We start from the raw sequence: 13,905 nt of genomic DNA, 5'->3' as shown, positions 1-13,905 counted from the left end.
AGCATTCTACCCCAGCTAACTTGATTTTAATAGTATTTATTGACTAAGGCAAAAATAATGACGCTGCATTTCTGCCTGGCCTAAGAGATTAGACATTACATGCCATCTTTCAGTTTAAAGGAAGCTCTGGAATGAGGTGAAGGTAAAAAGGGACAGACTCAGGAGTAACCTGAAGAAATACTTCTTTATGGAAAGGGTAGTGAATTTGTGGAATGGCCTTTCATAGGAGCCAATTTGTCAAAATTATTGGGGGTGCTGGACACAATGTTGGGGGTGCAAGCACACACAGCACTCACAGAGCCGGCTCCTATGCTTCCAGTAGAGGTAGTGGAGATGAAGACTATCTGAATTAAAAAAAAAAAATCTTGGGACAAGTATATAGGATCTCTATAATGGAGAGGAAGGTATAGTAGATGGCATGGATGGGTAGACTGGATAGGCCACATGGTCTTTATCTGCCTTCATTTTCCTCTGTTTCTATCTCTGGTAGAGTGAGTGTTCTTTTGAGGCTACCATCCAATCTAAAGGGTAAATTCCTATGGAAATATGCACTCAACCCATAATGTTCATATCTGTTGGTGTTGCTTATATATCGGTCTATTACTAGTTGCCACTGAAAAAAATGTGGGCAAATCTAACACCTAAAAAATTATATTGCCTCTCCCTTGGAATGTATCATCCCAACTGTATTAAATAGATGAGGATAGTTTAAATGGGGAAGGAAATTTGACATCTGGGTGGCTCCCCCCACCCCCAAGGAGTTCAGGAGTGGAGCTACCTCTGTGTGACTTCACTCTAAATCTTTCTTTGCCTCTGTGAAGTTTAGCCATCCTAATTCTGGTCATGCTACAGTGTGGAAGGCCAGCAAAGCACTACCTTGGCTATGTTGAGAAATGACCCCCTACCTCAGCTGAGAACGCCTTCCCGTTCACCTGGTGTTCAGCTCCCCCCTTGATATCGCTGTTGCCCCAGTGCAGGTGAAGTTGTGTTGTTGTGTAGTTGTTTGGGAGTCTGAGACCCATGCTGGGAGGCAGATACACCTTCACTGGTCAAGGGAGATGACAAGGACAAAGATATTAATTAGCAGAAGACTCAGGAACAACACTGACATTTCACGTGTATCTGATATACCACCAATCTCAGTAAATCTAAGCAGTTTACAATAGAGAATGTTCAGGGGAAGACGCAAACAAACTATATTACATTAGGGAGCCTAGGTTATAGGAAAATTCCTTTCTGGAAAGGATGGTGTGTGCATGGAACAGTTTTCTAGAGAAGATGGTGGAGATCAAAACAATAACAGAATTCAAACAAGCCCAAGTGATTTACAGCTGTGAAGAACTGAGAGAAAACAAACAGAGATCATTGTTCCAGAAATTAAATTGGACAGTTTGTGTGTCACACTTGAGATCCTTACATGGGTGCCTGCTCAGGCTCATTCAACAAGTGAGGCAGCACCTTTGCAGAAGAACAGGATAACCTGGTGTTAGATTTTATGTGGTGCAGCATCAGATGAAGGAAAATGGTACAAAGTGAGATGAACTGGATGCCCTGTGAGAAGGCCTCAGCTCTGTGAAGTGGCTCTTTAATGATCCTTCCACAATCTGTTCAGCGGGACTCTCGGTGTAGGAATTCTATAAGGATGCTGCATGTAAATTTTCCAGGCCACCTGAAGTCCCTTTATTCAGACCTGATTTCCAAAGCTCAGGCACTGCCACGTCTCTGGATAATTCTGAGGTTGGTCACATCAGGGTCAACAGAATCCCTAATGTTGAGCACAACACATCAGTCATTGACTGTCTTGAGAAAGGCCTTCCTGGCTGGAAAGGAATCAGACACAGAAGTCCAGAGCCTGAGACACAAACACAGCTGTGAAGTTTTTCTCTGGTACAGTTTATCCTAAGACTAATGGTCCCCATATTCTTGGTCTTTCTGTGGAGAATAGCAGTAAGAAGGGTGGCCATGACAATATCGATGCTCTTCAATGACCTTCAGGAGAAATGATATTAAAAGACTAGTAAAAAAGGCCCGTTTCTGGAAGAGATTAAACGGGCACTAGCAAGGTTTTCCTTGGAGTGTGTATGTTTGACAGAGTGTGTGTGAGAGAGAGAGTGAATGTGCGTGTGTGTGACAGAGAGAGTGAGACTGGGTGCGAGTGTGTCTGTGAGAGAGAGTGTGTGTGTGTGAGATTGAGAGTGTGTGCCGGGGCGCCCCCCTCCCTCCCAGTTCCAGGGTCGTTCTCCCTCCCAGTTCCAGGGTCATCCTCCCTCCGAGTTCCAGGTTCATCATCCCCCTCCCTCCCTCCCTCCCTCCCTCCCTCTGAGTTCCAGGGTCCCTCCCTCCCTCCCTCCGAGTTTCAGGGTCCACCCCCTCCCTCCCTCCGAGTTTCAGAGTACCCCCTCCCTCCCTCCGAGTTTCAGGGTCCCCCCCTCCGTCCCTCCCTCCCAGTTCCAGGTTCCCCCCTCCCAGTTCCAGGTTCGTCGTCCCTCCCTTCCTCCCTCCCTCCCAGGCAGCACGAACCCTACAACCCTTCACTGCCACGGAGTCAGCTTCAGAACGTTGGAGGTGCTTTTTATTGTAGTAGATACTAGCAAAGTGGTAGCAGTTAGCTGCCTGTAGTGTTTGCAAGGCTACACCATTTTAGCCCGGATCCCAGAATTACACGACAAAAACTCAGATTGTTAATCAGCAGAGTGTAACAGAGATAAAGGATTCACTGGATTTAGCCATGTTCTAGGGCTGCATTCACTGGATTTTTCTGTCACTGCCGTAGTAAAACACTGAATGTGGTGGAAACTGCACTGGTTCACCATGGTCATGGGTTTGGATGGTTGTCCGCAGCATGATGGGCAGAGGTTTCTGGTAAATTCTGCGGTATGACCTAGAGTATTGCTGTACCTCTCTGTACAGTGGAGGTTTCTCAGTCTCAAAGGTGTCTGTATGTTTTACATACATTGGTTTAGATTAGACTCCTTCACTTCAAACTTTGATACATGGGTTTTCTTGCAAAATGACTGCTTTGGGAAACACTTTTAGACCAATTCTTGCATCATGGACTCATTCAGCCTTTCACTGCTCCCCTTGTCTCTTCCCCTTTCCTCAGTGCACACACACAAAAGGCCAGTTGGAAAAGATCTCCATTGGTTTCTTGAATAATGAAGGAGATGGGTTTGATCCAGCTGGAAAGACCCTCCTAAAGGGACAAAGACTTGGAAGGCAGTGACTGAATGCAGGGGAGGCCATGCATGGGATAGTAGGGTGGGTTGTCCATGAAGAACAAAGGAGGGCAGCTTGTCATGAATTTAATAGGGTTGATTTCCCCATAGTAAGGGACAAATTATAGTAGAGAGTTTTATAGGATACCACGTGAAGTGCATGGATATATATAGACAGTAATGTAATGCAGGAGTAGCCTACCACAGTGCTTCTCAACCCTGTCCGGGAGGCACACTTAGCTACTATGGTTTTCGGCATTTCCACAATGAACATGCCTGAGATAAATTAGTGTATAGCAGAGACCCATCATATGCAAATCTATCTCATGCATACTTATTGGGGTATTCCTGAAAATGGGACTGGCAAGGTGTGTCTCCAGCACAGGGTTGAAAAGCAGGGGCGTAGTGTGCCAGGAAGCCCAGTTCAAATCCCAGAGTGGCTCCTTGCTATCTTAGACAAGTCACTCCACCCTCCATTGCCTCAGGTACAATCTTAGCTTGCGAGTCTTCTGGAGGCAAGGAAATCCCTAGTGGACCTGAACGTAACTCAATTTTGTGAGCTGAATCCAAAATAAACTACATATCAGGAGGGCAAATTTGAGAAAAATCTAGCTTGAGGAGCTACTCACAGGTGATGCTCAAAATGTAACACCAGCACTAGAGTTGATTAGCACCAGACTAGCACCGCGTTAGTGAACGCAGAATGCTCAGAGAACTCTAGCACGGAAAACTATGTGCATGCCAAAGATTATCACAAACAGCACTCTAATATAGTCAAACATGTTAATGAGGCCATTTCCTACTCCTTCCCAATGCTCAGAGAACAAACCACAAAACAAAGCTGCCCCTACTTCTGGAGATATGAGTACGGTCCTAGATTTCTGACCACCCCATCCTGGTACATTTTGGGACATGCGGTACTCATTTCAATAGGCAGGATCAGGTACTACAAATCCCACACTGCCTTGGGATTAATGTCAAAATTAGGACTGTCCCGGAATCTCCAGCCTGGAACTGGGTAACTTGGCATTTCTGCTATTACGAACTGCAACATTACAAGAAGCCTATCATCTTAAAATTACCACAAGGTAAGTGCAGCAAGTTACCATGCATGCAAAGTCCTCATCCACTGCACTGGACATGCCACTCCCTGGGTTGTTTGGGACTGGCAATGTTATAGAGGCTGTATTCCCAGTTCTTGGGAAGGGAGTCTTGGCCCTCACTTGACAGCGACATCTGGTGGTCAGAAACAAGGCCTATGTTTCTAATTTTTCTAGAAGGTGCCCAGGACAGTGTGTGACGATGACCCCTAATCCAGGGCCATCGCTGCAATGACCAGATGAGGCATGGAGCAAATATGAAATAAAAGGATATCCCTGGGTATTTGTGAATGAATATTCATGGTGTCGGATCCCAGTCCTGGTTCTGATTGAGTTGGAGACTCAATGGAAACTCCTGGGTGAAGAGAAAAATCCATAAACCTAAATCCAGTGGGTTCATTGTGTCAGAATTATTTCTGGGCAGCAAAAGAATGGGGGTGGATTGGGTATGAAGGCTGAGCCTCCCCTTCAGGTAGAGATGTGACTATCCAAAGGCTGGTCTGAAGCACGCACATGAGATGGAGCCATGAGATACCTGTTCTAATAAAACCCACAGAGCTGCAGTCCTACCTGTGTGCCCATCATTACGGAGGAGGAAAGTAGAATCCTCTGGCTCTCTGTATCCATGCGACTTAAGGGGTTGAAGGGATGCATCATAGATCACACAGCTGGTTTCAATATTGATTGGCGATTGTGCCTTCCCACTACATACTGGGTAACTGTCTGACCAGTGGTTCTGTCCACGAGGGCCTGATGAGAAAAAAAGTTCCAGTTAATCAATTCATTCACCGATTAACCTATTGATCTACTATCTGTAAATCAGTATTCACTGCTGCTTCCCAGGAGTAAGGTAGTAAATGATGGCAGATAAAGACCAGCATGGCTCATCCAGTTTGCCCAGAAAGGTGGCCAGGGTTGTAGCTGTGACTCCCACTCACTTTGTTTCACTCAACCCCTGTTCCTTTTTTTTTTTAATATGAAAGTCATTTAAGTTTTACTGTGAGTGGAAATGCTCTCTAGTGTACTTTTATTCCATCTTCACGCTAGAGATAATAAATACAGATTACAGTGGCAGAGAACCGCTCGCTGCCAGTTTCCCAGGAGTGGAGCCAGACATAATATCCAAAGGTTACAATGGCCAAGAGCTGTACTCACCAATGCTTGCTGCTGCTAAGGATTTGTAGAAGTCTTTTAAAAGTAGGAGTAAGTTCTTAGATAAATAAACGTAAATGAGACTCATCCCTAGTGATGATATCCAGCACTGCCACCAGCCACAGTTCTGCACTGCCAGAGGGGGTCCCAGTACATTCAAATAAAGATCATTTATGCACATCACAAAGCAGTAGAAGAGGTCAAGGGAGTTGGTAAAATGCCTATCTGCTTTCAGATTAAGAGACATATTTCCTCTGTCTTTCTGGATTCACAGCTAGGGGAGAGGACAAAAAAGAGGTGGCATTCTGATCACATAAAGCAGAAAGCTGGGTTTTCATACAAATATTTAAATGTAGTTAGGTCCTCTCTATTCCAGTCACTGACTTTAGTTCTCTCTTTCAGGATTGACACTGTAGGGCCAGTGCTAGGGGAGGAACTGCATTGCTGAAGGCATTAGCTACCCGGTGTGGATACTGCAGGGCCACTGCTAGGAGAGCTGCATCACTGGAGGCACTGTCCTTCCAGTGCAGATACTGAAGTCAGTGCTAGCAGAGGAGCTGCAGCACTGGAGACACTGTCCTTCCAGTGTGGATACTGAAAGTGCTAGCGGAGGCACTGGCATTCTTCCAGTGCGGATACTGAAGTCAGTGCTAGCGGAGGAGCTGCATCACTGGAGACACTGTCCTTCCAGTGAGGATACTGCAGAGCCACTGATAGTGGAAGAAATGCATCGCTGGAAACACTGTCCTTCCAGTGCAGATACTGCAGAGTCAGTGATAGTGGAAGAGCTGCATAACTGGAGACCCTGTTCTTCCAGTATGGATACTGCAGAGCCAGTGTTAGGGAAGAAGCTGTATCACTGGATACACTGTTCTTCCAGTGCAGATACTGCAGAGCCAGTGATAATGGAAGAGCTGCATAACTGGAGACACTGTCTCCAGTTTATCTTGTTTATCTTGTTGGGCAGACTGGATGGACCATGCAGGTCTTTTTCTGCCGTCATCTACTATGTATGTTACTATGTTACTGTCCTTCCAGTACAGATACTGCAGAGCGCCAGAGCCAGTGTTAGGGAAGGAGCTGCATCGCTGGAGACACTCTCCTTCCAGTGCGGATACTGCAGAGCATGCTGTTCAGGTGGAGTTAGTGTAATGTAATGGATTTTAGAGATTGCTTTTCAACTCTATCTGGATGACTGGTGGTGTACTCGCTCATTACAATTATTGTTTATTCTGTATTGTGTAAAAATGATTTGGAATGTAGAAGAAGATAAGACACAGCTCTAATCAATTTGGTATGTAAAGAGGGAGGTGGAGCATGTTTCGAGTTCAGACTGGCCACCTGGACTAAGAAACATGTGACCACATTCCCACATGCTCAAACATATTTTGTATGGCTTGTTTACCAAAACAGAGAAATTCTCAAGCATTCTGTAATTTTCCTTAGCTTTGAACATGAGTTCTAAGCCTAATAAAAAAGGGACTTTCTGTCAGTGAAATTGGGAGCTCATCTGTGAGTAACGTACATACTGCGCAGAGAACTATGTTTCCTGGTCAAAAAGACTCCTGCCTTTCACTGTGAACAGGGCCCTCCCAGCTGATAAGAGCCTAGATGTAGAGATTAAGTAATGTATGATGTACGTATAATGTATTATTGCTTCTTCTCCTGGTCAAGAGACTCATAGCATAGCTTGGATGTAGGGACCAGTGATGAAATGATTGTTTCTTTTGAACTATAGACAGGTATTGTTTCTTTTCAGTTATATAGCTTAGTCTTTGTGTATCTTAGACAATAATGAACCTCTAATAAAAGTCTCATTTACCTAATACGAATCCAAAAGAATCCACAGTAATTATTGAGTAGTCTGTGTCAGTGAGGCAGACTGTAAACCCAGGTCAGAACAGCCTTCCAATCATGGAAGGCTGTTCTGACCTGGGTAGCAGGACGTGTTAGACGAATCTGACAGTCTTCCTCAACTGGGTGACCAAACAGTTGGATGTGGGAAGGGCGCTTGATGTGGTATACTTGGATTTCAGCAAAGCCTTTGATACGGTTCTGCACAGGCGACTGATAAATAAATTGAGTTCCCTCAGTGTGGGACCTAGAGTAACTGATTGGGTAAAAAAATTGGTTGAATGGTAGGAGACAGAGGGTAGTGGTAAATGGAGCTTGCTCTGAAGAAAAGGATGTCGTCAGTGGAGTACCACAGGGATCAGTCCTAGGGCTGGCTCTTTTTAACGTCTTTGTGAGCGATATTGCAGAAGGGCTGTCTGGTAAGGTTTGCCTCTTTGCAGATGATACTAAACTCTGCAACAGGGTGGACACCCTGGAGGGTGTGAATGACATGAGGAAGGACCTAGCGAAGCTAGAGGAATGGACCGATATTTGGCAACTAAGGTTTAATCCCAAAAAATGCAGGGTCATGCACTTGGGTTGCAAAATCTTGAGGGAACGGTGGTGAAGTGCTTCAGTGTATGAAGGAAGAGCGGGACTTGGGGGTAATTGTGTCTGATGACCTTAAAGCTTTCAAACAGGTAGAAAAAGCAACGGACAAAGCCAGAAGGATGCTTGGGTGCATAAAGAGAGGCATGACCATCATGAAAAAGGAGGTGATAGTGTCGTTGTATAAGTCTCTGGTGAGGCCCCATTTGGAATACTGCGTGTAGTTCTGGAGACAGCACCTACGGAAAGATATAAACAGGATGGAGTCGGTTCAGAGGGCGGCTACGAAATTAGTAAACGGTCTTGAATGCAAAAATTATAGGGACAGGCTTATGAACCTCAACATGTATACGATGGAAGAGAGGAGATATGATAGAAACGTTTAAATATCTCAAGAGCATTTATGTACAGGAAGAGAGCCTTTTTCAAATGAAGGAGAGCTCTGGAATGCGGGGGCATATGACAAAGTTAAGAGGGAATAGGCTTAGGAGTAATCTAAGGAAGTATTATTTCACAGAAAGGGTGGTGGAGGCGTGGAATGGCCTCCAGGTGGAGGTGGTGGAGTCGAGGACTGTTCCAGAATTTAAAAAGGCATGGGATAAGCATGTGGGATCGCTTAGGAACAGGAAGAATTAGGGGTTACAGAGGATGGGCAGACTGGATGGGTCATATGGCCTTTATCTGCCGTCATGTTTCTATGTTTCTAGGATCTTAAAAAACTTTAAGTACAGTTGGAGAAACATTTTGTGCACTGCAGGCATAGTCCTTGGTACAGTACTGCAGACTCCTGACTTCCAGCAGTTCTGACACCTCTTGGCATTAAGGCTAGAAGGAGAGCTTGTGGTGTCTTTTCACCAGGAAGGGGCAAACACCCTGTCATAAACATGCCCGAAGCACAGGGGCACAGAGGCTTCTTCTGAATCTCTGCTTCCCAGCCTGGGCATATAAAGGGAGGGGGAGAGGCTTTCCCTCTGCCTTTGCTGATTAAGAAAAATGTTTCCAGCAAAATAATTACCATGGCAAAGGGCCCCATTCAGATGCAAAGGAGGCCAGCCTGAATGGTGCCACTTCCTCCTCCAATCAGGGCTGAGACCCTTTGTCCATTTAATTTGTTTGTTGTACAAAGCTGCAGATTTAAAAGAAAACCATCCATAGTACTTCTCTCCAGGACAGGAAATCCACAATATACTCTCTGTTTGATAAACAAAAGATGAAATATTCACCTGGGGAGTTAGATTCTTAGCCCAGGACAGGAGAGATTAAAAATCTGTCTGTAATGTCTCTCTCAGACTCAACATTAAATTTCCATTTGTACTGTGTTTTGATCTGCTTCATAGTAAATCCTCAGTAATGCTTTTGATATATTGCCTTTACCTGGTACAAGCAAAGCAGTTTACAGGCACTGGCCTCAGCAAATCTATTGTCTCCTCATTTAGCAGAGACATCTCTGCCCAGATTTGCTCCATAAATTGGCTCTGTCCTTACCTGTGTATGTCCACTGAGCACCTACAAGAAGAAGAACGAAAGGGTGTTAGGAAGCAGGCAGAGGCGATTGTAAGGTCAGTCAGAATATGAGGCTCTGTCTCTGGAAACAGTAGCAAATTATATATCTGGGACAATATTCAGCAATCACAGTCGACACAGCAGTCAAAACATATCTGGATAATCAGTGCCAATATCCGGATAGTGCTGAGATGGTCCAGAAGGACATTCAGAGGTAATATCTGGATAGTACAGAGGAGATCTGTAAGGGATATTCAGAGGCACTGTCCAACAGGGGCGGACTGACCATTCAGGCAACTGGGCACTGCCCGAGGGCCCAGAGGCTCTGCCTGGATGCCTGGCGTGCCACTGGTGATCTAGTTGGTCAGCGGGGGGGGGGGGGGGAACATATTCTTTCCTGCCTGACCCACGGGGCTGCCACTATTCCCTCCCACCCAGCACCACCGTATTTTAAAAATGGCAGCCGAGACTCCCTGCGGAAGTCTTGCGAGATTGTCAAGACCCGTTAGACTACTGCGGGAAATCTTGGCCATTTTGAAAACATGGCGGTGTCGGCAGGTGGGGGAATACTGGCAGCGCAGTGGTCAAGACATAACATGCCTCCCACCCCCCGCCAAGGAGACCACCAGGACCCCTCAGGTAGGACCGGGGCAGCGTCTGAGGTGGCGGGTGGGGGGGGGGCCCAGACCACCCTCAGTCTGCCCCTGCTGTCCAGTTAGTACTTACCCAGATAGCAGGTGCTGTTTTATGGATAAATGCTTTTGAATATTGAGCCTTACCAGTTCTATAGCACAGGAAATATTTTCAGAGGTAAGCTTAAAACTTGCTTCTGTGGACTTTGGACTTCATGCCTGTGCTTCTCAGATCCAGGTGAAAAATAAGTTTATTTACTATAAATTAAGAAAACCCTCCATTCCCATTAAAACAGTAATTCCTCTTAAACACTTCCATTTAGCCTTGAGCACATATGACTGGCAGTCGCAGAGGTGCCAAGTCACCCAGTTCCAGGCTGGAGATTTTGGAACAGACCTAGATTTCTGCCCCCCCCCCCCCCCCCCATCCTGGCTGGTGCATTTTGGGACTCACAGCACTGATTTCAATGGCCAGGATCCCACACACTTTTGGATGTAAGATCAAAACCTAGTCTGGCCAAAAATTCTCCAGTGTAAAAATGGATAACTTGGCATCTCTGCAGGTTCTTTGGACATGATAAAATGGTACCAGGTAGCAGCTCTTCTGAGGGCTTTTGGGTTTTAAGAACAATCCTGAGGGTTTTGCCTGAGGCACAAGGCAAGGAGCAGGTGAAACATCTGAGATCCACTGAGCCCTCTCCCTCCTCACCTCCTGGATTATACTCAGGCCACAGCAGGGCCTACCCTATGCTACGTGACCTGCCCTGGGTTCAATAGACATGGGGCAAATGTGGCAGATTTCTCTAGAGAAAAGCTCTTCTAAATCTGTCCTTTGTGTTTCTCTCAGTTCTGTTTGGCCTTCAGTTAGGGCTAAGGGACCCACCGGTCCCTGCTCTGCCACCGCAGCTCACAGGCATAGTGGATTTTCAGAATGGTTTGGAGGCACCGGGCCAGACTTTGAGTTATGCAGCAGAAAACATGAAAACCTGAGTCCTAATATCTTAAATCCCTACAAAGACAAATGCATGATTAAGATCAAATACGATAGACTCCAGAGGTTAGAGGAAAGGAAATGTTTTCTCTCCAACTCAGACTGTACCCAAGAGGTAGAGAATAGATCAGGTCCCAACGAGGTCCCCTCAACCCCTCAAGTGTGTCATGTTTACTTTGCATGAGAGAATGTGTTGCATAGCTTGAGATTAAAACTGCACAGTAGAACATTCTTAGTCCTAAACTGGGACAGACAATAAGTATCCCATTACTCTCCCCTCTCCAATGTTTTAAGGAGTCTGGCAGCCTCCAAACGCTCTCCCACCCTCATAACAACATCTGGATATACTATACACAGTACTGAGGTCATCACAGAAACGCTACCCCTTCTAGCTAGAGTTCGAAAACTGATTTTTAAGAGACAGGTTGCTCTCCCGCCCATCCCCTGCTAGTTGAATCCCTTCACAGACACAGTGTGATACTCGTTATGGTTGCAGAAACTGGATTAAGGAGTTACAAATACCAAAGTACAACAGGACAAAGGGTAACCGAGATCTCAGGGTAGGTTTCAGAGTGGGCTGCTGACTCCTCAGTATATGTTTAGGAGATAAATATGAGGAGGGGCTGACAATGTGTCCAGCAAAATCAAGTCTGTACGAAATATGTGCAAATAGATCCTCAAGGGCACAGGAATGCCACCCTGACCGGTCTCTGCTTTCAAAGGATCACCCCTTATTTTCTGTTGATTAGTTTCTAGATGGCAGCTGTGTAGCAGGCTCAGTGCCCGGGCATTTGTGACAGGTTTTGAGCACCATTTCTCCTAATTTTGAAAGCATTGGTCCAAGTTGGACTGAACCCCTTTCCCCAGAAGCTTTGGTGCAAAAAATCCACTGCATTGGTCTGACAGTTCGGGACAACCAAAGCAGGTGAACCATTTTGCAAAAGTCTTAAATCACAGACAGAGCATAAATGGAAAATTTGCCACCTCCAAAGCAGGTGAACCATTTTTCAAAAGTCTTAAATCACAACCAGGGCTTAAATGGAGTTTGCCACCTCCCCAAATCCTAACTTGTGCCTCTGCAAACAGAAAGCCACCCACTCACCATCTCCCTCAGCCAGTACCAGGTGTAACATCTGTAAGATGCCAAAGATTAGCAGCAGCAGCATCGTCCTCCCAGATATGCAGGGGTAAAGTCCACTGCCATATGGAGACTCGGAGACAGAAAGGACAAATTTCCCTGACAGCCTGGAAGAAAGGATTGCCTTTCTGCACTCCAGAGTCAGACCTCAGTCCACTTTACAATCTCCATTCAGGCAGCCCAAGTGCTCTCTCAACACTTTTAAGGTGGCTCTGGAGGCCGCTGGTCCCTGATGGGCAAGTTTCTATGCAGCCCTGTCCCGGGAGTCCTTAAATCCAGGGACTCAGCCCTTTGCTGATTCCAGGGAAATTCTTTGAGATTTGAAATAAAGCTTTTCTTGCCCTTTCTAAGCCACTTTTTGATGTCTTATAGACTGAAATCAACAGTACCAGCTGGATTTGTCATAATATCCTTTGCACTTGCTTTTAAGTTTGATCTTATTCCATGGTCTCCTTTCTTTTTCTACCAGCTAGAATTTTCTTGGACTTGTTTTACATTTCTGTTTATTTATTTATTTAGCACGTTTATATACCACATTTTCCCCACATGTTAGCAGGCTCAAAGTGGCTTACAATATACTGATTAGGCTCAGGGCCAGTCTTAGGCAGAGGCGACCAAGGCAGCCGCATAGGGCCCCGCGCCTAAGGGGGCCTCGTGCAGTGCGCCTCAACTCTGCCTCTCCCTCCGACCCCCGCTCGCTTGGACTGCATCATCATCATGATCCCGCTCGCTCCAGACCACATCATGATCGCTCCCGCCACCAGTGCCCCCCCCCCCCCCGCTGAGCCCGCTGTCAGCTCCCGGCGCCTCCCAGTCCCAGGACAACGACAGTTGCAGTGATGGCCCGGCCCCGACAGACAGTTGCAGGCACGACAGCTCACCCCAGCTTTTCCCTTCCGCCTTCCCGCTCAATGTCCCGCCTCCTTCTGATGAGGTATTTCCTGTTTCCGCGAGGGTGGGCGGGAGTCATTGAGCAGGAAGGGAAAAGGAGCTGGAGCGTGGTCGGAGGTGAGCCATCGATGTGCCACTGCCAGTGCCATTCAAAGGCAAGGTATGAATGATGATAGCTTTTCTTATAAAGGAACCAAAGTGCTCTTGTTGATTTGCAAATGGAACTCAACCATTAAAGTGATGATCTGGTGGTTCATTTGTGCCATCACTGGTGCAAGTGCTGTGCGACTTAAAATAAAGTCAAGTGGAGGAGCTGGAGCAAGTTTGTGCCCAGGGCCGGTCTTAGATGCTGCAGGCTATCATTCTTCCTAAAACCAGTCTGGTAGGGGTGTAAAACAAAGGTCTTGTCCAAGAAGTCACAAAGTTGGTAGTGAACAATTTTAGCAATGAATGGAAGGTTTGAGATGGGTCAGAAGTTTGCAGGGTCAGAGGAGTCAAGGGTGGGTTTCAAGACTAGAGCATGCTTCCAGGCACTTGGAACACTGCTGTTGGTTAAAGAGATTTGAAGGATGGGTAAAAATAAGGGGAACACATGAGATGCTAGATGCTTGAATAAGTGAGTGTGCCAGGGATCAAGAGGAGAGTCAAAGGGTTTCATGTTCTGGAGTAGAGTTTTGAGGGAGAAGAGGACGATAGCACTGAATGAACACCAGGAAGACTGAAGTTGGGTAGCGCTCTCTGGAGGGCGAGAGAGGGGGATGAATGAAGGAGTTGAGTGGGGGGATGAGAAAGGGGAGAAGAGCTAATTAAGGAGGACTGAAGTGTATTCACCTCGTTCTGC

At 46.2% G+C, this 13,905-nt stretch overlaps 1 protein-coding gene across 2 annotated transcripts in view; it reads right to left on the bottom strand.

Annotated features, from left to right (window-relative positions):
* The window catches only part of LOC115457834 (carbonic anhydrase 14-like), a 29,152-nt gene extending 16,826 nt beyond the window's left edge, over positions 1 to 12,326 (bottom strand). The window contains exons 1-4 of one of the 2 annotated variants that reach the window (XM_030187481.1): positions 12,138 to 12,326; positions 9,395 to 9,415; positions 4,886 to 5,065; positions 933 to 1,045 (exon numbers count right to left, since the gene is read on the bottom strand). In XM_030187481.1, coding sequence (XP_030043341.1) covers positions 933 to 1,045; positions 4,886 to 5,065; positions 9,395 to 9,415; positions 12,138 to 12,201 — 378 coding nt within the window. In that variant the 5' untranslated portion in view covers positions 12,202 to 12,326. Of the gene's footprint in view, positions 1 to 905; positions 1,046 to 4,885; positions 5,066 to 9,394; positions 9,416 to 12,137 lie in introns of both variants that reach the window. The other variant, XM_030187479.1, reaches the window with a different exon arrangement.
* Positions 12,327 to 13,905: the final 1,579 nt, after the last annotated feature.

The sequence above is a fragment of the Microcaecilia unicolor genome, chromosome 14 (genome assembly GCF_901765095.1).
Source record: "Microcaecilia unicolor chromosome 14, aMicUni1.1, whole genome shotgun sequence".
In the NCBI taxonomy this organism is placed as follows: Eukaryota; Metazoa; Chordata; class Amphibia; order Gymnophiona; family Siphonopidae; genus Microcaecilia; species Microcaecilia unicolor.
This window is presented reverse-complemented; position numbering and strand designations above follow the sequence as displayed.